This window comes from Ranitomeya imitator, chromosome 2, assembly GCF_032444005.1.
Source record: "Ranitomeya imitator isolate aRanImi1 chromosome 2, aRanImi1.pri, whole genome shotgun sequence".
Lineage (NCBI taxonomy): Eukaryota > Metazoa > Chordata > Amphibia > Anura > Dendrobatidae > Ranitomeya > Ranitomeya imitator.
In genome coordinates, this window is record NC_091283.1 from 30,393,075 (window position 1) to 30,420,506 (window position 27,432).

The 27,432-nt window shown below is 42.6% G+C and overlaps 2 protein-coding genes across 3 annotated transcripts in view; one reads left to right on the forward strand and one right to left on the reverse strand.

The window, feature by feature from the left end:
• Positions 1-1,478: 1,478 nt before the first annotated feature.
• On the forward strand, positions 1,479-8,162 carry CYP21A2 (cytochrome P450 family 21 subfamily A member 2). The gene is made up of 10 exons (XM_069755435.1): positions 1,479-1,718; positions 1,971-2,060; positions 2,148-2,302; positions 2,466-2,561; positions 3,284-3,394; positions 4,186-4,272; positions 4,350-4,559; positions 5,409-5,578; positions 6,105-6,208; positions 6,453-8,162. Exons 1-10 carry the CDS (start codon positions 1,484-1,486, stop codon positions 6,722-6,724), a joined length of 1,530 nt encoding a protein of 509 aa, XP_069611536.1. The 5' UTR covers positions 1,479-1,483; the 3' UTR covers positions 6,725-8,162.
• Positions 8,163-13,109: 4,947 nt separating this feature from the next.
• Positions 13,110-27,432, reverse strand: part of TNXB (tenascin XB) — a 61,434-nt gene continuing 47,111 nt past the window's right edge. For both annotated transcript variants that reach the window (XM_069746371.1, XM_069746369.1), the window contains 13 exons: positions 27,035-27,337; positions 26,580-26,876; positions 25,806-25,928; positions 25,356-25,493; positions 25,110-25,229; positions 24,727-24,870; positions 24,478-24,608; positions 24,226-24,358; positions 16,727-16,878; positions 16,542-16,638; positions 15,698-15,859; positions 15,396-15,559; positions 13,110-14,243 (listed from right to left, as the gene is read on the reverse strand). In XM_069746371.1, coding sequence (XP_069602472.1) covers positions 14,145-14,243; positions 15,396-15,559; positions 15,698-15,859; positions 16,542-16,638; positions 16,727-16,878; positions 24,226-24,358; positions 24,478-24,608; positions 24,727-24,870; positions 25,110-25,229; positions 25,356-25,493; positions 25,806-25,928; positions 26,580-26,876; positions 27,035-27,337 — 2,063 coding nt within the window. In that variant the 3' untranslated portion in view covers positions 13,110-14,144. The remainder of the gene's footprint in view (positions 14,244-15,395; positions 15,560-15,697; positions 15,860-16,541; positions 16,639-16,726; positions 16,879-24,225; positions 24,359-24,477; positions 24,609-24,726; positions 24,871-25,109; positions 25,230-25,355; positions 25,494-25,805; positions 25,929-26,579; positions 26,877-27,034; positions 27,338-27,432) is intronic.

Genomic DNA, 27,432 nt, shown 5'->3' on the forward strand with positions numbered 1-27,432 from the left:
TGTAGGTATATTATAGTATTTCTGGTCTCTATATATGATATCACTTGTGTCCGTGACGCTGAGCCCTCGCTGTTATTCTGCTCCTCACCTAATGCTTTTTATACGGAGCGGCCACGGTGCTCCCCTGACATGACCTCCACAATCACAGGCTTATATGGATATACAGTCTGTATATCAAGGTCCATACTCAGAGTTAAAAAAAACGTGAAAAAACAGCCATATGCTAATTATCCCCAAGAAGTCATCTGGGCGGAGCCAATTCTGTGAACAGTCGTGAATATTGACCAGCCAGTGAATCGCTCCTGAGTTCCAGACAGCAGGATTCAGGAGCGACTGCTGACATCGGGCCTCTGTTAGGCCACTATGGCCACGATTATAGGGAATGATCCCGCCCAGATGACTTCCCAGCACTGGGACGCAGACTGGAATTAGAGCCCTGACTTCATGCTCATTGTGCAAACAGCCCGGGGGTCCCATCTAGGTCCCCCCCAACTGTGATCAAAGGGTTTAATGGCCGGGATGATGGGCACCTCCAATCCCACCCTTACAAGCTGCGCTCCCACTGCACAATCACTCACAGGGTTTGTTCTTTACTGTACGGTAAGGTCCTTTAAAAGGAAACTGTCAGCAAGTTGGTAGATATGGCAGCAGCAGTATAGACGCTCGTCTCCCAATAAAAGTGATTCCTTCTTGTATAAATCCGATGCGTCAATCATATCTAAGGCGGAATCCCATATGTAAATCAGGATGTAAGTGCTCTGTGGGCGTGTCTGCATTAGGACGGCCTCTTTCATGTGCAGTGACACACCCCCAGTGCATTTTCATCATTTGCATATGATTTCTACACTGGATTTCCCAGATCTCTGCAGAAATGGTACAAGTTGTATTGGGGGACGAGCGATTACATAGCGAGACCACCCTGCTGACATATTCCCTTCAAGGAGCGTACTGTGGGTGCTAAGGGGTTAAAGTGAACCAGTCCCTATTTTATCTGAAGCGCAGGGTATAGAACCTGTAGTCCAGCCAGGATCAACAACCTTTGGTACCTGGGTCATTGTGAAACTACAACTCCCAGCATTCCCTGACAGACATGGGCTGTCATGTGGCCTTAGGCCATTCTGGGAGTTGTAGTTGCAGCCCAGCTGGTGTCCCGGGGGATCTAATCATTACTGATTGTCCTATAGGGGACATCAGAGACCTCCAGGTCAGAGTGCTCTTTTCAGATCATCATTTAACCATTTACTTGCTGACTAGATCTACTGCTGATGTCCCCGGGAGCCTGAGACCCCATGTTCTCCACCCTGTGTCCGTCCAGCTGTTGTGACACTACAGGCGCCAGCATGCTACAAGTCATAGTTGTGCAATAGCCAGAGTCCATTAGTTATTAGCTGTCTGCCCTGCGCCTCCCCCAATATTTCCCATCCTCAAGGTTATGCCCATCACTACATATACCGCCGTCATCTGCGCAGTGTGAGGCTGCACCATGGTGCCGGTGCTGCTGCTGCCTCCTCTCCTCCTCCTCCTCTTCCTCTATGTGAGATGCTCTCACTCCAAACGTGGGCTCTCCGGACCGGGCCAGAACCAGCGCCCCCCGCGTCCCACTCCGCTGCCTTTCTTAGGCAATCTCCTGGATTTGGGGCACAGTGATCTACCGCGCCACTTTATGCGTCTGGCACAGAAATACGGCCCCGTCTATCGTCTCAGCTTCTGGGGTCACGGTAAGTTTATGACCCGGGTCCGCGACTTTCTTACCAAAAACTTTACTTTAAAACTATAGAAAAAGTCAATTTAAAGTGACAGTACAGTGATTGTGCCGCACACATTGTCTGGTGCTGTATGGCGGTTGTATTATATGGTCACCATATGTGCGCATGGTGTGACACTACGATCTGGGAGGCCCCGTATGTCACAAAACCTTGTGATCTTGGGTCTAATACTCCTGGTCCTTCCTCCATCTTCTCCTCACACAGATGTTGTCGTATTGAACAATGCAGCTTTGATCCGTGAAGCTCTGATTAAGAAATGGGCCGACTTTGCCGGCCGACCCCAGAGTTATGTAGGTAGGTCCTCGGTGTGGATGGGTGTCCCCCTCCTCATCAAGCGGCCATTGTTGGCTCACGTGCTGCCTTTTATCATCGGTGGTGCAGGTGACCTGATCTCAATGGGGGGGAAAGATCTGTCCCTCGGAGACTACACTCCGGTATGGAAGGTGCAGAGACGTCTCACCCTGTCCTCCCTACAGAAGCGGGTGAGGAGAGACCTGGAGACGACGCTGGCGGCCGAGGCCCGAGACCTGTGCCAGGTGAGCCAGGGTATCACCACGGACATCGCTTCTGTGATAATTGCTCACAATGTCCCAGTTCATTTCTGTGGGGGGGAATAGTTTTTGAGATTTGTGTAGGGTTATGGAGATCACCTCCTGCACCCAATGAAGAGTCATTATAGGATGTCCTTCTTTTCCCCAGGATTTCATGAACAGAAGTGGGGACCCCATCAACGTGGCCGAAGACTTCTCCCTGCGCACGTGTAAGGTGATCGCGGAGCTGACGTTCGGCACATCGGTGAGATCCTACTGACGCTTCATTTCCAATCCTTACGTCAGGTATCCCAGTGCCCAAAGGAAACAGAATGAGCCCTGCCGCGTCTGTAGAGGAATAGTCACTGATACTTCGGTAGTTCCTTCTCCGCTAAGTTTAATCCCCCTCAGACCTGGCGGATGTGCTTGGATCGGATGGTGCCCCCTGGGGGCCATATAACCTTATTAGATGCCATCTAGTGCTGAAATCAAAGTGGTACAGCCACCGCGTAACGTTACCATATGGCGATACAATACAAGGACTGACTACCGCTCCCCGTATCATTGGGCGCCAATTGATCCTGGTGCCCAAACCATCAGGACCTGTGGTGCTCCCGTCAGCAGAGACCAGTGATTTTCCCTCTATTCATGCTGTGCAACTTAAACAGGGTAGGTGATAATTGTTTAATCGCCGGGGGTCTGGATCCTGAGACCCCTCCAACAGCCCCAATAATGGGAGCCCAACGTCCCCTTATGAATGGGGCTATAGTGAGCATGTGCGACCATCATTGCTATACACAGCGGATGGTTCAAGGGGCCGCACATGCTCAGTACGGCTCCAGTCACACAGGAGAATTTGGCCCCTTTTCTAGTGACTGTTGAGACCCCGGGCGATCGTACATTTTCCCTTATCCTTCGATCACCCCTTTCATGTCTTTTTTTCCTTGTGTGTCATCTATAATCTCACATCCCCCTCGTCTCTCGCAGTACGAGCTGTCGGACCCCACGTTCCAGGACATCCACAGGTGCATTGTTCATTTGATCAAGCTCTTTGAGGCTCCGGGTGTCAACATTCTGGATTTCATCCCATTCCTGAGGGTAAGAAAACAAAGGGGTTGTCTGGTCTTAAGACAAAAGTCTGCAGACCCTCTATGTGACACGAGACCACAAGTATGCAAATCACTGAAATATGATGACACTTCCGCCCGCTCGTACTGGGAATACCAGGAAATCGTGAAAGAGTGCGCATTGCCCACCATTCTGCAGTCACATAGAGGGTCTGCAGACTTTTGTACCAAGCCTGGAGAACCCCTTTAATCACATCCCCGAGTGACTAAGCTGATCCTGCAGATTTAACATGTGCGACCATTGCTCCATGCATTAGTGGTGGTCGCACATGCTCAGTACCACTCCTTTCCACACAAAGAACTTTCTCAAGATCGGTAGGGGTCTCAGCAGCATGAGTTTTGGACAACCCCTTTAACACCTTCCTGGCACATCCTTTGTCAGCTGCAGGCTCAGCTACTGAGTCCGCTCCACACATGGTGAATGTTGGCTGTATTATACAGCCCGCATCTGCCTTTAAGAACAGTTACTCAGATCGCCGGTGTTAACGCCTTAAATGCCCACAAGGTGCCAAAGAGTTTTAAGTGCAATCGGGAACCTGAGGAAGGACTGTGATTTTTCCTTTGCAGTAGAACAAGCGCTCAGATAATCGCAGGCTCAAGTCCCCTAAAAAGTGTCAAAATGTTTTTTAAAACGTAAAAAAAAAACTAAAACTCTCAAACCTGGAATCGCACCCCTTTAATAATAAATAAAATGAACATGCTTGGTATTGTCATATCCGTAAAAGTCCATATTACTAAATTTCCGCTCTTTTTTCCATATAGAAGTTGCCAAATAAATCCTTACGTCACCTCCTGATGGCCGTGGATAAGAGAGACGGCTTTGTGAGGAGACAGATGGCGAGACACAAGGTAAGAGAGGAACATGGCCCAATCCTGGACGACATCTCCTCACGTGGTCATACCCTGATCTCTGACGTCTGTGGCAGGTTGATCCCCCCACAGAAGAGTCTCAGGAGGACATTGTGCATGAAATGATCCGTTTTCTTAAAGAAAATTCCACAGTTGAAGAAGGAGACGCGTCGGATCTCACAGAGGATCATCTTCACATGGCCGTGGTCGACCTGTTTGTTGGAGGCACGGAGACCACGGCATCAGTATTAACCTGGACTGTGGCGTACCTTGTGCACCACCCCGAGGTATGGCCACGTCACTTCATAGCAGTATAACGCAAGATCCAACCAAAGTTTTGGGCGCCATAGAAAATTTTTAATGTTCCCCCTCATAGCAATGCAGTATAGGGTCATGAGACCAGACCCCAAGATAAATTCAGATCTAACCACACCCTAGACCCTTGTTAATGTGGATGCCTGGTTTCGTGGAATCAGAGGCGTCACATAACCGCTGCGGTTAATCAGCAGCCACTACTCAGTCGCAGGCTTCACACTCCATGAACAGTTTCTTCCATGTTGTGAAGTCTGCAGCTGAAAACAGCTCCTGATTGGCTGCAGTGGTCACGTGACACTTCCGCCAGATGTTTGTTAGAAAACCAGTGTGGAGAAGTGGCGGCAGTTCAAGAGGTGAGTACTGTTTTTTTTTTTCTCTTCTTACACCCACATGTGTACAGTAAGTTTAACTTTTACAGTAGTGGACAGTCAGCCCCAGTAAGTTAATTAGGACCCAATAACAAGTCATCCCGACCTCTGACCCAGAAATACATTCTGACCCCAGACCAGACCCCTTCCGATTTACTGACACCTCGCTTCTCACTTCTGGGCACTGCCGCACCAAACTACTAATGCTGGCCAATGTGAAGGGCATCTGTGCCAGGTCCCATTACCCCATCATCCTTCCCACTATGGCTGCTCCATTGGTGGTAAAGCCAATAATCTGCCAGGTGTTCAGATTTTTCAGATTGATGACCTGGTGAACAGTCATTTTGGGTAAAATAAAGCCATATGCCAAATTCCAAGTTGACTCGTAGCGGCTGCCTTTACCAAGATGGATGTGAGGAAATCACTCGTGATCACCATTTGTACTTCTTTCAGGCTCAGGAGAAAATTCACAAGGAGATCATAAGCGCAGTCGGGCACGATCGATATCCTACGTACGCCGACCGGAACAGTATGCCGTATCTTAACGCCACCATCACAGAGACCCTGAGACTGTGCCCTGTGGTGCCCATTGCGGTGCCACATTCTACCACCAGAGACACCAGGTAAAATGGAATATAATGTACCGTGTCTGTAGGACCTGATGGAACCAAATCGCCCAGTCTTGGTACAATGTGAATATACAAATCTGTGTAATATATTTTATTGAGGAAAAGTAGCGTCTCCTCGTCTTCCAGCAGACTGTAGATCCCCTTTATGTCTACATGTCAATGTTCAGAAACCTCTTCAATCACAGTAAGTGTAATCCTCAATAGAAGAGAGGGAGGAGGGGGATGCAGCTGCAGGATATCACTCAGTTTTATATATATGTAGTAGAGGTGAGCAGTACGATTTGCATTGGCTAAACCTGGCATCCATTCAAAGCCCTTCTTGGAAGCTGCTTTTCACTTTCGCAGTTGACATCCTGGCCACCTCTGGCACATACTAGTCCACGGCAGCGCGATTCACATATTGATGTCGCATTAGGGCTTGTTAGCGCCCCAGATGTTGAAGATCGACAGCAAGGGAGAACCGGGCAGGGAGCACGACCCGTATTACCCACCCCTAATATATTTTCTCTTCACCACTTAGCGTTGCAGGTTTCTACATTCCAAAAGGGACCACCGTGATTCCGAATATATTCGCAGCTCATCGTGAAGAAACGGTCTGGGAAAATCCTGAACAGTTCTGCCCCGGTATGATCATGATGTTAAGTGATACAATTAGCCATAAACTACTCCTATACACAAGAGTAACAGAAATGACAAGGGGACATGGACCAAAATGGTGGCTGGTTAATGAATTGACTGTAGAACATAGATACTGCTAGCCAACAAAATGGCGTCCCTTTCTACTTTCTGAATACACACTGTGCACATCTTTAGTATCAATGTGATACATGGAATGAGAATAACAGAATCTTTGTCTCCTCTTTTCCAGAAAGATTCCTGACAAAACTTGAGGGTAACGTTTCCTCCCGGTCGCTCCTTCCTTTTGGTATGGGGGCAAGGCTCTGTGTTGGAGAGGCCATGGCCCGCATGGAAATATTCTTCTTCCTTTCACATCTTCTCAGAGATTTTACCTTCAGTCCTCTCTCACCAACTCTTCTTCCTGACCTAAGGGGTGTTTTTGGCATTAATCTGAAATGTCATCCTTTTAAGATTCGTGCCCTTCCTCGAGAAGGTCCAACAGTGTCACCAGATACCTCCTGATCCAACAGGAGCAACCATCAGAGACCTCTTGGTCTAACAGGAGAAACAATGAAAGACCTTCTGACCCAATAAGGGAAACCAATCAGAGACCACCTGACCCAACGGCAGTAGCCATCCAAGCCCTCCTGACCCAACAGGACTAACCATCAGGACGTTCTGATCCAGCGAGAGTAACCATCAGAGATCTACTAACACAACAGGTGTAATACCAGAGACCTAACCAAATGGGAGTATCTATCAGAGACCTCCTGATCCAAAGAGAGAAACTATCAGAGACTTCATCATCCAACGACAGTAACTATATGAGACCTTCGGATCCAACAGAGAAACCATCAGAGAGTTCCTCATTAGTGATGAGCGAATATACTCGTTAATCGAGATTTCTCGAGCATGCTCGGGGGTCCTCCGAGTATTTTTTAATGCTCGGAGATTTAGTCTTCATCGCCGCAGCTGAATGATTTACAGCTATTAGCCAGCTTGATTACATGTGGGGGTTCCCTAGCAACCAGACAACCCCCACATGTACTTATGCTGGCTAACAGATGTAAATCATTCAGCTGCAGCAAGAAAAACTAAATCTCCGAACACTAAAAAATACTTGGAGGACAGCCGAGCGTGCTCGAGAAATCTCGAGGAACGATTATATTCGCTCATCACTATTCCTCATCCATTGAGAGTAACGATCAGAGACCTCCTGATCCAACTATAGAAACCATCAGAGACTTCATCATCCAATGAGCGTTACCATCAGAGACTTCCTAATGCAATGAGAGTAGCCATCAGAGACCTCCTGACCTAAAGGCAGTAAATATACATTAATTGACCTACAAGTAGTAAAATCTTTATTAACTCCATAGAGGTATATATCGATGATGTCCTCACAGACCACATAGATTACAAATGTATACAAAATAATATATGTGTGCTACTTTAGTATAGACCTATGATTTGTCCAGTTACCATGGTGACTGGTGGCCATTTTCGTGTCAATAGTATCAAGAATTAACGTGACCACAAAAAATCAATGAGCCATAAGGTCACAGAGGCGGCCATTTTGAAGGCTAAAAGAGTTTCTTACAGAATAGCGTCTACATTCACACCAATCACAAATAAACCATCCACCATTAATTCTGTTACTAGCAATGTCCTTCCAAAAGATCAGGTATATTTTGAGCAAAAATTGTAAAAATGGAAGTATATACATTATAATAAATACTGTACTTTAGTTTACTGCTGTGCTTTGTACGGCTGCCATAGTGACAGGCGGCCATTTTGTATTTTGAACCAATGCTAATGACAATAAAGTTGACTTCAGAGAATCGGTGGTGAACTGAGCTAGTAGGTCACAGAGGAGGCCATTTTGAGGACTAAAAGACTATGTAGAGAATGATGTTGACATTATCATCTTTCACTAATAAAGCGGCCATTATGATTTATTGACGACGTCCTCACAGAAGATATATATGGGTATTACATATTTATTTATTTGGGCATTAAAATTGAAAATAGGAACATCTACATTATAACGTGTTCTTGACTGTAGTTCTACTATTGTGTGTCCAGCTACCTTGGTGACAGGCGGCCATTTTGTGTCATGATCCAATCTATGATATAACCAGAGATGTGTGCTTCTGTCTGAAGGCGCCGGTGCCTGCACAGTGTGGTGGCGGAGTCAGCGCCATTTTATTGAAGAGGAGAGGATGGCGCTGTCTGATGTGATCGGGGCCTTCTCCACGATATTGGCTCTAGCGGTGATGAGGAGACCGGCGTGTGCTGCACTGCCGGTTAGACACCATTACTGTGAATACCGCACCTCCTGGCCGCCAGTCGCCATTCAGACCAGACAGCACAAGCACCAGGAAGGAGTGTGTGTGTGTGGTGTCTGTGTGTGTGGTGTGCAAACTCACATATACAGTGTCTTCAATAAAATGGTGCCGGGTATATGCGCACGCCCTGACTCCGGCACCATTTCATTGAAGTAATGTACAACAAAATTAAAGGGAACCTGAAATAATGCTGTTAACCTGCAGATATGGGGTTAATCTGCGTGTTAACATCGTTATTATGCTGCCCGGTGCCTGCACCCAGCCAAACGCAGGGAGGAGAAAATTATCTTTATTCTCCCCGCCAGAATTCAGTTTCAGTCATAAGGGCGGCGCAGGTTCAGACACTGCTCTGAGAATACAGAGCGGCCGCTGTAACTGCTCCCTCGGCCCTGACTGACAGCCGACCGCAATGTGGAGCCTGTGTCAGTCAGCGCCTGGGACGTGGTTACAGCGGCTGCACTGTATACTCAGAGCGGTGACTGAATCAGCCTCGCCCCTATGACTGAACAGGTATTGCTCCCGCCTCCATGACTGAACTGGCGCCACCCCCGCCTCCATGACTAAACCGGCGCTGCCCCCACCACCATGACTGAACCAGCACCGTACCCGCTCCTATGACTGAAACTGATTGCTGGAGGGGAGAATAAAGATCGCTTGCTCCAGGCTGCGTAACGTTACTATCCTGCAGATTAATCCCATATCTGCAGCTTAGCAGGGTTATTTCTGCTGACAGGTTCTCTTTAATTTTGTAGTACAATACTTCAATAAAATGGCGTTAGAAATTGAGGTATACGAACGCGCTGAAACCGGCGGCATTTTATTGAAGTAATGTACTACAATGTCAAGATAGAAGTGCGCATGCACCGGCCATAGGAATAATGGAGATGGGAGAAGACACTGTATATGCAAATTCGCAGACAAAAATGCCCGCCACCCGGGTGCAGAACGGGTTCAATATGTAGTAATAATGAAACTGATTCAGTGACATAGTGTTAGACATGGGGGCACAGGGGCCATTGTTGAAGAAGCAAAATTCTTGGGTGTAAAATTTCCAAAGGGGTAAAAAAAGGCAATGGCACCCATAATGCCAGAGATCTGGGGAAGTGCATGCCCTATCTAGCCGTGTGCCCTCAATATCCAGATGAGCGCCACATGGCACCAATACAGTTGTATCCTGTGGTAGAGAAGGGAACTAGAGGCCATAACATTAGGGTCCCTGGTCCACCACTCTCCGTACTGTAGGCCACAGGCCTACAAGACGTCACGGTCTCATAAAGACGTCTCTGCATTGAGCCACTTGTGTGCAGGAGAGGAGAGGACTCACTGGCTCAGATAAGATGAACATAAAACTATTTTTTTGTGTGCAATGACACAAAGTGTTTGCTGTAAGGTGAAATCAGGTGGCATTAATACTGGGTTAGAGGGGGGCAATACTTGCCATGCCTCGGTTGCTGGTAATTCGTGTTACACCCAAGGACTGAATGGTGAAACTGAGGTAAAAGTTCACTGAGGCAGCCATTTTGAGGGTTCAGAAAATAATACCAGTTATTTATCAAGTGGTTGCCATTTCGTTGATTAAACTATTTTTGAGAATTTTGGTAATGAAAACCAATTACATTTTAGAGGTTAGGGACATAGTGCGAGTAGGAGTCCATCTTTCAAAATGGCCGCCCTCCCTTGTTTTGTGATGAAGACATTTAGTGGGCCATGGAAAAAGCTGTAATATGTTGGAGAAGTCTCCGGCCATATAATAATACAAGGATATGAGCTGCAGTTATTAGACTGCTCCCAGGAGTGGAGCAGTAGCTGTGAATGATGGCATGTGTAGTCCCACATCTATACTGAGGAGGCGCCGTATGATGTCAGCTGGAAGGTATGCTGGTAGGAAACAATGTGCACATGATTATATGATTCATGTCTTAGTAACATTGAAGTCATGGATAATAATATTGGATCAACCTCGTCTTCTGGCCAACGATGACCACACAACAATCATCGTAAATCAGCGGTTAATACCTCGGTAATTGTTATTCTGTGTGACTTGAAAGCTTCTGAGCGACGCAACAAAACAAATAAAATACTTTATTATAATATTTCATAAAATCAAAGTCAATTTTGGCTGTAGAGTAACTCTTGACGCCCCCTCCCAGATCTCACATATGGGTCACACATGGAGAACTCATATCACCGATAGGTTCCTCATAACAACCAAATATTGTTGTCAATGTCTGACTCTAGATTGGATCATGGGTGTACATTGAGGTTGTAAGGACTAAAACATGGCCCCCTTCTGGAGCTGGGCAATACCACCACACCACTCACCAGAAACATGAAGTATTGGTTCTTGTGTGTCCCAGTCCATGATCCTTGGGTATTAGGATGACATCTCTTTCCAAGTTCTCACCCGTCATTAAAGAAGGACATGGTTGGGCCCCAGATCTTCAGAAGTCTCATTGTAGCCAAGTGAGCTACCTCTTTATAATGTGTTGGATCTGTGGTCCACAAATGTTCTCTACCTGCCCATATATTTAATTTAGACCATGCTAAAATGGAGGCAGAAATGTGGCTGTATAATGAGATGGGCCTATGACAACCAAAAAAGAGAGTGGTCTCCACCAAGAAGAAGGTTGAGGTTATAAATGTTCTCCATGGACAGTAGGTAAGGAGACGATCCATTGGTCTTGTGGAAGATGATCTCAACTCCTCAAGCTGAAAATTACTGATCCTCAGTTTCACACAACCAAGAGACATTTTCAAGATTCACCACATGTATAGAAGTAATAATTACCTATGCTAAGTCTCCTCTATTTTGTTGCCACCACACATACGCCACTTGAATTATTTTCCCTTGGCAGTTTCATGTTTTACCTCATTAGGCCAATATTAATATTTTTTACACTTCTAATTTCCAATAGAATAGGGGACTCTACAAATTGGCCAAACCCGTTGATTTCAGCAGGACCAGGCAATACTCTATTGTGTATAGACTCCTCCCGACTCTACCTAGACAGCAATTATTGGGGGAGATGTGGTTTGGATACATGTATTTTAACTTGGCAAACCTTTTGTTTTCAGAGAAAAAAGCCGCTGCTAAACGACACATGAACGCTCGTCCGGATCTAATGTGTATGTCTAGCAAGTGATGGGATGGCAGGCTAGAGAGCCTTCAGCCGAACAAGTATGAGTTTATGGTCAGCCACCGTAAGTGTAAGGTTTCAGAGACCTTTCTATCTATTCTGTCAGGACTGGGAGTTCTTCTTTTCCACTGGCCATGCATCTTAGCTGAGGCTCATTCTGCTGCCTGCTTTATCTCCCCCCCCCATCCACATTGCAAGGACCTATAATCCTTCAAAGATTCTGGCAGATAACGATTTTGTGAGGTCCCATCATAAAGTGATGGATGGTGTCACGGATCATGGTCTCGATGATATTTACAATCCTATATGAGGTTTTACCCTGATTATATCACTGTAGTCAGCTGTCTGTCCTGAGAACTGTAAGACATGATCCTATCGCCTCTTTTATTTAGTTGGGTGGTTTGCCGATGTGATTAAATAGTGACCAATCTGAGATGTTGACCTCACGAGATGTTATGGCTAAGTTGTCTCAAGTTGTTTGATGTTGAGTCTTTATTTTTAGAGTTTATATTGCTATTGTTTATTGTGTTGGAGAGAGCAGGCGGGGGGAGTGCTTATTTTTGGTCCTGAGTGTACTTTCCGATATGAAGGTTTCTGGACCTTGTTGGACTGCGGTGACACTTTCACTCTTCCCGCATCTGCGGTAATGGATGACTCAGCCTCTGTTTATGGCTTCTTTGATAATTAGCCGCAGCTGTGTTATAAGATGAAATGATCAATGTCTTTGTTTTTCAGAGAGGAGCCGAGGGCAGGGGCTTCAAACGAAATGAGATGCAAGAAGTGATAATTATAAAAATTGGTTCTCTGGAAAACTATGGAAGAGATTAGGATGCCTATATGGGAGGTGATGTGGCGCTCGGTGTGCGTAGCCTTCGGGGATTTTTATGATACTACTATTGTTCATTCTCTATCTCGAAAAAATTAAGATAAGTCGTGTATAGATGACAGCTGTTGACCGGACCCTTAGGTCATCTCTGACTCCTCCAAAAACATTGATATCAACACAACGTGGTGTTTTCAGTGGTGAGAGCGGAGAAAGCCGCTGCCATACTTCTTTGGCGGTAGAACAAAGCATCAAGCAGTTGTCCCTTACTTCTCCTGACATCATCTGTCAGTGGAGATTCGAGAGGGCTCCATAACCACTAGATAATTGAACAAAATTGCCAAAATTGTTGATATTGGCCTTCTCTTTAGCCCAACGAGTGCTGGGGTGTTTAGTCGGGTAGTTTGCAATTCGTCAGATTGTTTGGATATTTCTTATGTCCCCTCATCTTCTCATCTGTCTCCATTTTCCAGTGTTTATTGTTGCCTATTTTTGGGTTTAGATTAGACCAGGTTTTGGAAATATCTGCAGACCGCAGCTCCCTGTGTATCATGTGGCAGTGCACGTCTACTCACATCACATGCAAGACATCATCGTCATCATGTCCCATCAGATTTTATTTGAAGCGGTTTACAGAACAGACTTTCACCATCTCTTCCCTGCCATATTGTCCCTCCGATGCTGTGCTTTTATAAAAATAGACAGTGTATCCATTTTGCTATATATATATAATCTATTTATATATCGGTGGAGGGAATAGGGTAGAACCAGGGCCCTACTCCCGCCACCATCTTCTCATTGACTCTGTGACACGCACCTCTTACCCTAGACCTCATCATGGAGGCTGTGGACCCCCGTTCATGGCTTTCCTGGTTATGATCTTGTTCTTTTATGACGATTTCTACTTTTCTAATATTGGAAAAAATAATAAAATTGATTTACATCTATATACATCAACAGATAAAGCAGCAGCCAACCCTACGACGGTTGCACTACGTTAAAACGGCCATTTTCATATCTACGCAGCACGCCACAGCCGTAATGTTGGCGGTGGCTACACCTGTACCATATCTGGACATATTTCTCCTCATCAATCAGATTAATATTCTCTTTTTCAATATTTTAGATTTTAGTTTACTCCCAATGTTTTTTGGTCTTTGTTTGGGCTTTTACTAACACATCCTTCATTGTGAGGCAGGCCAAGTGATTGCGCGAGGACCATTCTCAGAAGGAACCCAATTCTATATAGACTCATCGTCTTGCTTCCCGATAGATAAGAACGCGTTTTGGACTCCCCTCCCCAGAGGAACCAAATGGTTAGCCCTTTTTTTCTAGGTGGCAAATAATTGGCACCAATGTTCCTCTGTGTTTTTCATTTCCTTAACCCACAGTTAAATTGGTATTTATAGTCCTGACCTAGAGCCCAGATTTCTCCTCCTTGCAATCATTTCCCCCACTTTTTAATCCATTATTATATATTATGCAGAGTTTTATGATGAAGCCATTCTAATTTAAAGGCACAAAGGTTTTTTTTGGCCAAAGATCCTGGAAGGACGGACTGTATGTTAAGGTTGCAGGAGGTGTCACATTTCTTCCAGTTTTCAGTTTAGTGGTTCTGAAAAAATCTCTCTGCTCTAGAATCGGCGTCGGTTGCTCGCGGCTCGAGGACGCATTTTCATCTCGGTGAAGGGAATGGAGAACTCAAAACCTTTCCAAGTTTTCCAATTTATACCCTAAGGAAGGAAGATAATGTATATTACATTTTTATATGATTCAATTAATGAGACAAGTGGATAAAATGGGACGAAAAAGAATGAGCCACGAGAGGAAAACTATCGATCAAGAAAGTGGTCTACAAACCAACTTCAGATACAAAAACCGTGTGCACTACTGGAGAAGAATGGTGCTAGGTTAGGTTCCCACACCTTCATAGACTATAAAGAAAAAGAACCCAGCACTCAACTGATGCTTTAGTGCAATTTTAATCGTAGTAGTACCCAATAAACGTTTCGGTCCTTGAATGGACCTTCGTCAGTAACGTACTGTAGAATAATAGAATAGACCGTATGGTCATAGGGTACAAAAAAGCAGCGTCTTATGTGTGAGTCAGATAGGAGCGGTACTGAGGAGACCGAGCTGGATGGTGGTGCTGTCAGACGCGGTGTCCACGCGGTGGACACCGCGTCTGACAGCACCACCATCCAGCTCGGTCTCCTCAGTACCGCTCCTATCTGACTCACACATAAGACGCTGCTTTTTTGTACCCTATGACCATACGGTCTATTCTATTATTCTACAGTACGTTACTGACGAAGGTCCATTCAAGGACCGAAACGTTTATTGGGTACTACTACGATTAAAATTGCACTAAAGCATCAGTTGAGTGCTGGGTTCTTTTTCTTTACAAACCAACTTCAAGCATCAGGATTTGGGACATTGGACACCAAACCTTCATCATCTACACAAGAAGTTGAGTTTTTACGTCACAGTACAGACTTGGGACCAACATGAAATGTGCATTTTCATATATTATGTCACCTGACGCTTTTTTTTAACTCTGTCAATAAAATGTCTTAGGTGCCAGGAAAGAGCATCACCCTGTGCCCGCTCAGGTTAGCTAATACCAAAATGCCACTTATGACCCGGTCTTGACTGTTCTTTAACTTTGCTGTTAGTAGAAAAGAAAAAGTTTCTTTATATTTAGTAAATCATTAAAATATCTGTCTGGAGCATGGATCCTGACTGTTGCACGATGTTCATGTAGGAACAGGATGGATCTAAACACATCGTGATTCCAAACTGGTAACACAGGAACAAAGCTAAAAATATTCTAGAAGGGTTTCTTGATAACATCCCTGAGGTTGAACGTGACTTCGGTCACTCACCTGGTGGTCTTTGTTGTTGTTGTATAAGCCGTTGAGATTGGCGTAGTGGCAGTTTCTGTACCACCACGCTCCCCTATATGACATAGCGCATGGAAGGATCCTCCTCTGAGTGTCTCGGTCATACGTAGAGAAGATCATGTTGTTGTGGTAACTCATGGAGTCCCCTGAAAAAACATGTTACATATCAGTGTTATATCAACACAATGGAGCGAAATGAACTCTAAGCTGCCAGAAAAAGGAGAGGTAAGTATCTGGTCTGGGTTTTACAATTTTAGTATGGGTTGTGGGTAAGGCTTTGTTACCTGCATCTCCCCTGTATTGTCCAAGCCTCAGTCTGAAGTTTTCATTTTCATCTTCCACACGGAAATCATCGTACACAGCAAACGCAACCTCTTCTCCAGCTCGGAGGTCCACACGTAGCTCGTAGGAGCCTGAAGAGGAGATCTGGTGCAGAGCAATGTTACCTACAGAAGAAAAGAACAGTAGAACATGAAGGACATCGATTATTTACTCAAATTTAAATAAAGTAAAGGATTTGGTTTTGGATTACCAGTGATACGAGTGACACCAACCTTACAAAACCAAACTGGTGCCCAAAACTAGAAATTGAAGAGAGGTGAAGCAATTTCACATTACAGATAATTGGATTTTGCCTACAATGAAATTCGTTGACCAAAATGATTCTACTACTGATCCCACGAGCCTGTAATGTCCTGAACCTTAAGAAGTTGCGTGGAATAATTAAGATTGTGGGGGTCTAACTTGTTCATGTATATGAGAATGGACCCCGTGCCTGATGATGCAGCTCAGCTCCTTCATTCTGCTAGTCGATAGCAGTCCCGGAGATCAAACTCACTCAATTTTCCTGAGGAAACGCCATCAATGGAAATTTTGTAAAGATCTGACCTCCAGGGCACCCAATAATTAATATTGAAGAGGCCACGGCACGTGTGGGAGCACAGTACTGTACGTATCAGCATGGGCCCATGCCTGGTGATGCAGTTCAGTCCCTTCATTCTGCTGATCAGAGGTCAAACCTCCACCGATCATACATGAATGATTTATCCTAGAGAAAGGCCATGAATTTACAGTAATGGAAAGTAGTGGTTGGATTGCTTTCTTTGTCATGTAACCGTGACCACTTACCCAGCCAGAATTCAGAGGTCAGGTTGCCAAACCCATTCTTATAATCATCCCACTCTCGATAGAAGTTTGTGCTCCCGTCCATCCTTCTCTGGAACACCTACAGAAAGGAGACCAGGATTTATCTCGCGACTTTATACCCTGGTTAAAAAGAAATGTTAATTAGCAAAACTGCATCCTATACTTACAATCCATCCACCTCCATCGGTCTCCAAGTCACAAAACACGGTCAGCGTCCTTTCTTTATCTCCCCCGAGATATATGGTAAAAGTTCCATTCCGAACCTCTCCATTCATCCTTTGTTCCCAGCAATCCCGGGGATATGGGAACCTTAAACGACCTAAAGGTGAAATTATGGTTTTTTTTTTTAGAGATACTGCTCTTTTGTTCTTCACGTGATCAAAGGAAACTTTATCATGTGTTTTTAGGGCAATGGGGCATTGACTTCAACTCCCAGAAGCAGGATACCCTCAAATGTTCAAAAACTTCCATAATAACAAAACAAAGTCCATCAAGTCTAACACATTTGATATTGCATCAAATCTACAGCTGTCTAAAAAGTAAAAGGAATTATTTTTCTAATCTTTTTGCTTATCTCTAATTTTATATTAATAAGTGTTTAGCACCCGGAATACTGAAACTTTGGACTGTTTTGGACAAAAAATGTACTGATTTTTTTCTATTAATTCAGAAGCCTATGGCAACGAACTTTAGAAATCCAACTGTAATAGATCAAAATGTCAGAAAGCTTCCAGCCTGGGTTATGTAGATGCCTTCCAAAGTGACGGAGGTTTTGGATATGAAGCTTTGTATTCTGACCCTCGAGCCTTCAATCGTCGTCAATTTGATACGAGCACAACTCTATTCTATTATTATTAGGTGATCGTTGATTTATTTTTCCTTTTGTCCATGAGAACAAAAATTCTTCCTCTGCTTCGCTGATGAAAGTTACTATTAGGCCGTGAACCAGGACCAGGCTCAGATCGGAAGACCAAGCTCGACCATGGGGTCTCCTGACCTGAGGGACCTCCTTCATAGGCATATATAAAGCAGTCAATTTAGGTCGGGAGACCAAGGAGATGGTCCGGGTCTTCCGATCTGAGCATGGTCCTTGGTTCACGGATGCGTGAAACCGGCCTAAGTCATAGAGAACGAATAAAGATGGCAGTTACATGGTGCCTGCTAACTGGAGATAGCAGTAAGTGGCGGAGAGTCATGTTGTTAGTTCTTCATGTAGAAGATCAGGGATTTCACTTCTAATAATCTTCAAAGTCCTTTGGAAGAAACAAAATTGCCGTTGTCAGCAGCAGTTCTGCTGTCGTAACAGAAATGATATGGATCAGATGTCACACAAGCTGGACGTACTCCTGTAAAACTTCCCAGATAGATGCCAAGAATGTGATATCGTGAAATAAATCCAGCCGGCTTGTCAAAACTTAATTATGTGAACAAGCAGATGACACTCGGTCTTACCATGCAAGCACAATTATAGCGGAAAAATCCCAGCTGCAACCGAGAGATTTACAAGCGGAGGATGAGGCGGTAATACGAACGCCATGTAACATCTGCACGACACAGCACATCATCATTACAGAGCTGAAGATGGCCCTAATACGCCTCTCCTTTTCATGAAGATCTGACTCTTTGACACAATGTGTACAGCTTGTATAACAGAGTAAATCTGGTGTGCGCTCTCTAAATTACTGAACACACAAAAGTGAGTACACCTCTAAGTGAAAATGGCCAATTTGTGCCCAGAGTGTAAATATTTTGTGTGGCCACCATTATTTTCTGCCTTACCTCTCTTTGGGCATGGAGGTCACTAGAGCGTCACCGGTGGCCACTAGAATCCTTTTCCCTCCTCCATGATGACATCACGGAGCTGGTGGTTGTTGGTGACCTTGCGCTGCTCCACCTTCCATTTAAGGATGCCCCACAGATGCTCATTAGGGTTTAGGTCTGGAGACACACTTGGCCAGTCCACCACCCTTACCTTCAATTTCTTTACAAAGCAGTGTTGGTTTTGGAGGTGTTTGGGGTCGTTATCATGTTGGAATACTGCCCTGTGGCCCAGTTTCCAAAGGAAGGGGATCATGCTCTGCTTCAGTATGGCACAGTACATGTTGGCATTCATGGTTCTCTCTATGAACTGTAGCTCCCCAGTCGGCAGCAGTCATGCAGCCCCAAACCATGACACTCCCACCACCATGCTTGACTGTAGGCATGACATACTTGTCTTTGTGCTCCTCACCTGGTTGCCTCCACACACGCTTGACACCATCTGAACCAAATAGGTTTATCTTGGCCTCATCAGACCACAGGACATGTTCCAGTAATCCATGTCCTTAGTCTGCTTGTCTTCAGCATAGTGTTTGCGGCTTTCTTGTGGATCAACTTTAGAAGAGGCTTCCTTCTGGGACAACAGCTATGCAGAAAAATTTGATGCACTGTGCGGTGGATGGTCGGAGAACTGACAGGTGGACCCCCCACCCCTGTAACCTCTGCAGTAATGCTGGCAGCACTCATACATCTATTCTGACCAGACACCCTCTGGATATGGTGCTGAGCACGTGCACCCAACTACTTTGGTCAAACATGGTGGGGCCAGTTCAGAGTGCAACCTGTCTTGTTAAACTTTGTAACACTAATGATTTACATGACGCCGGGGGAGGAAAATGCCTAGTTGGGCACAATTTGGCCATTTTCACTTAGGGGTGTACTCACTTTTGTTGCCAGCAGTTTAGACATTAATGGTTGTGTTTTGAGCTATATGCAGAGCACCAAATTTACACTGTTATACAAGCTGCACACTGACTACTCTACACTGTGTCATTGCGTCAGATCGTCAGTGTTGTCCCAGGAAAATATATAACAAAATATTTACAAAAATGTGAGGGGTGTACTCACTTTTGTGATATACTATACTTTTCTATGGCGGCAATATTATAGCAGTTATATTCTTGTACATAGGAGCAGTATTATAGTAGTTATAGTCTTGTACATAGGGGCAGTATTATAGTAGTTATATTCTTGTATATAGGAGCAGTATTACAGTAGTTATATTCTTGTACATAGGAGGCAGTATTATAGTAGTTATATTCTTGTACATAGGAGCAGTATTATAGTATTTATATTCTTGTACATAGGAGCAGTATTATAGTAGATATATTCTTGTACATAGGGGGCAGTATTATAGTAGTTATATTCTTGTACATAGGGGCAGTATTATAGTAGTTATATTCTTGTACATAGGGGCAGTATTATAGTAGTTATATTCTTATACATAGGGGCAGTATTATAGTAGTTATAGTCTTGTACATAGGGGCAGTATTATAGTAGATATATTCTTGTACATAGGGGCAGTATTATAGTAATTATATTCTTGTACATAGGGGCAGTATTATAGTAGTTATATTCTTGTATATAGGAGCAGTATTACAGTAGTTATATTCTTGTACATAGGAGGCAGTATTATAGTAGTTATATTCTTGTACATAGGAGCAGTATTATAGTAGTTATATTCTCGTACATAGGGGGCAGTATTATAGTAGTTATATTCTTGTATATAGGGGGCAGTATTATAGTAGTTATATTCTTGTACATAGGAGCAGTATTATAGTAATTATATTCTTGTACATAGGGGCAGTATTATAGTAGTTATATTCTTGTACGTAGGAGCAGTATTATAGTAGTTATATTCTTGTACATAGGAGCAGTATTATAGTAGTAATATTCTTGTACATAGGGGGCAGTATTATAGTAGTTATATTCTTGTACATAGGGGGCAGTATTATAGTAGTTATATTCTTGTACATAGGGGCAGTATTATAGTAATTATATTCTTGTACATAGGGGCAGTATTATAGTAATTATATTCTTGTACATAGGAGCAGTATTATAGTAGTTATATTCTTGTACATAGGAGCAGTATTATAGTAGTTATATTCTTGTACATAGGGGGCAGTATTATAGTAGTTATATTCTTGTACATAGGGGCAGTATTATAGTAATTATATTCTTGTACATAGGGGCAGTATTATAGTAGTTATATTCTTGTACGTAGGAGCAGTATTATAGTAGTTATATTCTTGTACATAGGAGCAGTATTATAGTAGTAATATTCTTGTACATAGGGGGCAGTATTATAGTAGTTATATTCTTGTACATAGGGGGCAGTATTATAGTAGTTATATTCTTGTACATAGGGGCAGTATTATAGTAATTATATTCTTGTACATAGGGGCAGTATTATAGTAATTATATTCTTGTACATAGGAGCAGTATTATAGTAGTTATATTCTTGTACATAGGAGCAGTATTATAGTAGTTATATTCTTGTACATAGGGGCAGTATTATAGTAATTATATTCTTGTACATAGGGGCAGTATTATAGTAATTATATTCTTGTACATAGGGGCAGTATTATAGTAGTTATATTCTTGTACATAGGGGCAGTATTATAGTAGTTATATTCTTGTACATAGGGGCAGTATTATAGTAATTATATTCTTGTACATAGGGGCAGTATTATAGTAGTTATATTCTTGTACATAGGAGCAGTATTATAGTAGTTATATTCTTGTACATAGGAGGCAGTATTATAGTAGTTATAGTCTTGTACATAGGAGCAGTATTATAGTAGTTATATTCTTGTACATAGGAGCAGTATTATAGTAGTTATATTCTTGTACATAGGAGGCAGTATTATAGTAGTTATAGTCTTGTACATAGGAGCAGTATTATAGTAGTTATATTCTTGTACATAGGAGCAGTATTACAGTAGTTATATTCTTGTACATAGGAGGCAGTATTATAGTAGTTATATTCTTGTACATAGGAGCAGTATTATAGTAGTTATATTCTCGTACATAGGGGGCAGTATTATAGTAGTTATATTCTTGTATATAGGGGGCAGTATTATAGTAGTTATATTCTTGTACATAGGAGCAGTATTATAGTAATTATATTCTTGTACATAGGGGCAGTATTATAGTAGTTATATTCTTGTACGTAGGAGCAGTATTATAGTAGTTATATTCTTGTACATAGGAGCAGTATTATAGTAGTAATATTCTTGTACATAGGGGGCAGTATTATAGTAGTTATATTCTTGTACATAGGGGGCAGTATTATAGTAGTTATATTCTTGTACATAGGGGCAGTATTATAGTAATTATATTCTTGTACATAGGGGCAGTATTATAGTAATTATATTCTTGTACATAGGAGCAGTATTATAGTAGTTATATTCTTGTACATAGGAGCAGTATTATAGTAGTTATATTCTTGTACATAGGGGGCAGTATTATAGTAGTTATATTCTTGTACATAGGGGCAGTATTATAGTAATTATATTCTTGTACATAGGGGCAGTATTATAGTAGTTATATTCTTGTACGTAGGAGCAGTATTATAGTAGTTATATTCTTGTACATAGGAGCAGTATTATAGTAGTAATATTCTTGTACATAGGGGGCAGTATTATAGTAGTTATATTCTTGTACATAGGGGGCAGTATTATAGTAGTTATATTCTTGTACATAGGGGCAGTATTATAGTAATTATATTCTTGTACATAGGGGCAGTATTATAGTAATTATATTCTTGTACATAGGAGCAGTATTATAGTAGTTATATTCTTGTACATAGGAGCAGTATGATAGTAGTTATATTCTTGTACATAGGGGCAGTATTATAGTAATTATATTCTTGTACATAGGGGCAGTATTATAGTAATTATATTCTTGTACATAGGGGCAGTATTATAGTAGTTATATTCTTGTACATAGGGGCAGTATTATAGTAGTTATATTCTTGTACATAGGGGCAGTATTATAGTAATTATATTCTTGTACATAGGGGCAGTATTATAGTAGTTATATTCTTGTACATAGGGGCAGTATTATAGTAATTATATTCTTGTACATAGGGGCAGTATTATAGTAGTTATATTCTTGTATATAGGAGCAGTATTACAGTAGTTATATTCTTGTACATAGGAGCAGTATTATAGTAGTTATATTCTTGTACATAGGAGGCAGTATTATAGTAGTTATAGTCTTGTACATAGGAGCAGTATTATAGTAGTTATATTCTTGTACATAGGAGCAGTATTATAGTAGTTATATTCTTGTACATAGGAGGCAGTATTATAGTAGTTATAGTCTTGTACATAGGAGCAGTATTATAGTAGTTATATTCTTGTACATAGGAGCAGTATTATAGTAGTTATATTCTTGTACATACGGGCAGTATTATAGTAGTTATATTCTTGTACATAGGGGCAGTATTATAGTAGTTATAGTCTTGTACATAGGAGCAGTATTATAGGAGTTATATTCTTGTACATAGGGGCAGTATTATAGTAATTATATTCTTGTACATAGGGGCAGTATTACAGTGCAAAATCTGGAACCGGGCTCTCCATCTATTTTATAATTTTATATGGACTAGAGGGATATGTGAGATCTCTCAAATATCAGGGCCCCTGATGTGGTCACCACCTTTGCACCCCTATAACTTTGCCCCTATAGTCCCTTTATCTCTTATTGTGTTCCATAATACCACTAAGTAAAAATCTGCAGCTGCTTCTCCCTCCTCTCCCTTCCTCCATCCATTCTATGTACTGTTTTACAATAGAAGGCTTTTTGGGGGGGGGACTGAAGTAGTTTCAAACAATTTACAGAGCTCTTGCATATAGGAAACCTGGGAGATGATGGTGAATAATGATAAGTCTGACAAAGTCTCATAAATTTACAAGCATTACTAATTTATGCGAGACGAACAACCCTGACTACCCCCAGTGACCTAATGTGGTGACCTTGGCTCGGTTGCAGTTGTTTTCCAGTTGTTACTCTCACTGAAATATTACATTTATCCAATTTGATGAAGTACTTTCCCTTTTAACCCAAATATTTATATGAATTTTTCTTTATAAACTTTTAAACCGAAAATAATTTTGTTTTGTTCTTTCTGTAATGACGCTCCTATGGCCGGACACAAAAAAACATTCAGTTCTTGGATCAATAAATACAGGAAATATTAGAGAGGCCTCCCCCTGTTCTATGCATATTATGAGTATCCGGACCAGCGCAAGAGTCGATAATGTGACACAATTGAATTTGTTAAATTTTAAGCTCAGCCGGTTGGTGACTCGCGCTGGGAATGTCGCTCTATTCAATGCTTGTTACGTAGAACATAAAGATCTATGAAGTGCAATAATCATGTGGCTACAAAATTGTTCCAAAAGAGATTGCGACTTGTTTAGTCCCTTGGACTTTGCCTAGAATTGGTAAGTTCACAAGTTCACAGATCACTTTGTTGCCTCCTTCACATTTGGGAGATTTGCTCCAATGTACGGATCGTCCATACAAAGTTCGTCCATACAAAGTTCGTCCATACAAGATCGTCCATACAAAGTTCGTCCATACAAGATCGTCCATACAAAGTTCTTCCATACAAAGTTCACGAAACACACAAAACGTCGCGAAAGCCCAGTTAAGCAAAAAAAAAAAAGTGTTGGGAATTCCAGGAGATAAGGAGTTACGCAGGCCTCCATCCAGCGGGCAACGATTCCCGACTTTGCTGATGGACAGGAGTCCTGCGAATCAATTCTCCCATCTCTATTCCTGACCATCATTTTTCTTTACTCGTTTGGTGATCTAGGATCTCGATTTTTTTACTTACCTGTTGTAAAAGAAGTTGAGATGGGAGCTGAGCTGGTCCCACCCCTCAGAGCTCTCAGCTGGACTCGATACTGAGTGGAAGGATTGAGTTGACTCAATGTGAATGATGAGAGATGAGGCAACAGACGGATCTCCTGAAAGATATCAACATGTCTATGCAATTATGTCTAACACCGTTGGAAACAAAGATAACTAAAAGTGTTACTAGGTTAGATGTGCTTCTACTAGTTTGAGAAGATCAGGTTTACCCTACCTTAACTTCACCTTCTGGTGTTTGATAGGTCAACAGATACCCATCAGGCATGGCATCTGGAGCTTTCCACGTAAGCAGCGCACTCCGAGCTGTGATTTGACTGGCTGTGAGGTCTCGTGGAGAGTCTGCACCTGTATGTGAATGAAGACACCATCCATGACGTTATGGATTTCCATGATTTAGGTCCAATTTAGGGCTCGTAGAGTCTTTTGATCCAAGAAACCAACTGTAAAGAAAAGTTCTACTCACTGGTGATAAAAGATGTGGACGTTGGTGTGCTGGTCATGGACCCTTGTGAACTTTGCACACTGACAAAATATTCAGTGTGAGGATGTAAACCAGTCAGAGGAAGCTCGGTTCTGTCACCAGGAACTGGAACTGTGACCAACGGGACTGCAAGAAGACGAAGAAGTTAAGAACTGTGATTCAAACTGTGTAGATATTGGATTAAGATGGTCGACAACAACCAAATATGGAACTTGACCAATTTTAGCACATCTATGTTAGCAAAATAGTGGTCTTCAAGAATGGTGGTTCCTATATAGAGAAAGACCAATATGCATAGGAAGGGTTTTGTTCTAAAGTGTTGGGCTTTTTTTTGGAAGTTAATAATGAGCCAAGGTTTCTCTTACTGTTTTCCGCCCTGTAAGAGACCAAATATCTGTCCACTAGTCCTGTAGGAGCTTCCCAGTGCATAACAGCTGACACTTCCGTGACATCATGGGCACGCAAAGAGCGCGGACCTCCTCCAGCTGTTATAAAAAGAAAAAAAACTCAGAATTCAAATCACAGAAAGGTGATTTATTTTTGGAATTTAATGGTTCTTATATAACACAGATAAATGTTTATAGGCACCAGCTTTGATAAAAGTACCGTACCGGTGGTGAAAAAGTCCGTCAGGGGTTGGCTTTCCTCAAATCCCCGCACAGAAACCACAGTGACCTCATACTGGGTTCCCGGGATGAGGCCTTTCAATTGGGTGCTGGTTCCAAAAACACTGGTGCTTTCAGGTTCTCCTAAATTATTAGAAGGCAATTAATAAAAGAGGAAACACAATTTTCCACATTTAAGGAAATTTCCTTCGTCCCTGTAAATAGATCTAGTCTTTGTATCCAACTGGTGGTGGTCGCCAATAAAAAAAAGTTAATTATCTCTCCCATTTGGCTAAAAAAAGGACCAGATTTATTTATATGGAAGAGAGGACCATATGCTAGGAATGGAGAGGAGGAGGAACAAAAAAAACCCCACCAGATTCAGGAGAACAATTAACAGAATAAAACAAAATTTGGCAAGTGACAGGACTCAAGTAACATGATAGTTAGGTTTACCTCCGTCGGCCAGTTGATAGGACACTTTGAAAGTGGTTGTCTCGAGATTTGGTGGGTCCCAACTAACATCGACTGAGGTCTCCCCAATATTGGTAAATCTAAGTTTCCTTGGGAGTTCCAAATCTAGAACAAAGGAAACAAAGGTTTATAAATGTAGATGACAATCTAAAGAAATTCAAGTAATTCTAAGTTTCTTCTCTTTAAAATTTAGTTAAAAGGTTGATGAAACCAAATAGTCATGTTTGTCACAAAAAAAAAACAAGTCTTCTATCAAATTAAATGGTCAATACAGTTCAAACTAGAGAAAAATATATGATATGCATGTCCGGGTAGATCTCAGTGCTTAGATTTACCCCATGCCAAAAGGAAATTTCTGACTAAAACCAGAGGCAGATGTGGTGGTCCTAGGACCCAATGGGGATTCCATTTTTTAGCCCACCCACCATGATTATAGACCAGTTACACATGTTTTCCACTTTGGACAATTCCTTGTTTTTAGATGTTTTCCTTGAAGATCAGTAGATCACAAAGTTCCCTCTTGCTGGGTTCCCAAGGGATGAGTTGTGATCTGTGGTGAAACTTGCCAGTGCCACCACAGGAGAAGACAAGTCTTCTGTGCCCATTCACATCATTGGGTTATGTGTTTAATACAACAGTTACTCCATAGAGAGTGACGCTCTCCCTGAGCTCCCTCTCATAAACCAGATTCTCCCCTTAACGTATATGACGTTTTCTTTAGACAACTCCTTTAAAAGTGTGAATTGTTTTTATTACCTAGAGGCCCAGTTTTTCCAGTGGCTTCTAGACTGCTGGTCTCCTCTCCCTTCAATAGACGATGTAATTTTACTGTGTAGACCGTATCAGGTTGTAGCCCGGAGAGAAGCACGGTCCGTTCTGTGCCCTCCACTGTTACTGAATTTGATAACTCTTGACCTTGAACAGCATATCGAACATTGAAGGAGTCAAATGCACCTTCTGGAGCCTCCCAGGAGACATGCATGGCGTGTGGGCCATGTGGAGAAAGGTAAAGGTCACTGTAGATAGGAGGTCCTTGCGTCTCAAGAATTCTTGCTAAAAAAAATGGGGAAAAATACATAAACAATAAAAGTAAAATAAAAAAAATTATTCAAGAAAAATGAAAATGAAGAACCTAAAAATGCCACCACCCAAACATTCAACCATCGATGATTGATTTTGGCCATCATGGATGTTGTAGACTGATGCATTACCTGTTGTCACCTCTGTGGATAAGGGCATGCTTCTCTTCTCTCCTCTTAGACCAAAGGCATTACATTCATATCTGCTGGCTGGGAGAAGGCCTTGGACAATGGTGCTGGTGTCGTGTCCCGCAATCACAATTTCCCTAATTCTACCATCAGGATCGCGACATTGGACAACGATGGAGTCGAAGGCAACATTTCCTTCCACTATCCATGATAACGTTATGGTTTCCTGGGTCACATCAGATGCCACCAGCTTGACCAGGCGAGGATCCATGAGAGATGCTGCTGAGGGGGCAACTTTCTTTGGTACTGTAAAAGTTTTACGATTAGCTTTGTGAATAACTGTGTAATAGAGTTGGTTCAAATAGATTCTCGGGACCAATTCAGTAATTTGTGGCCGCTGG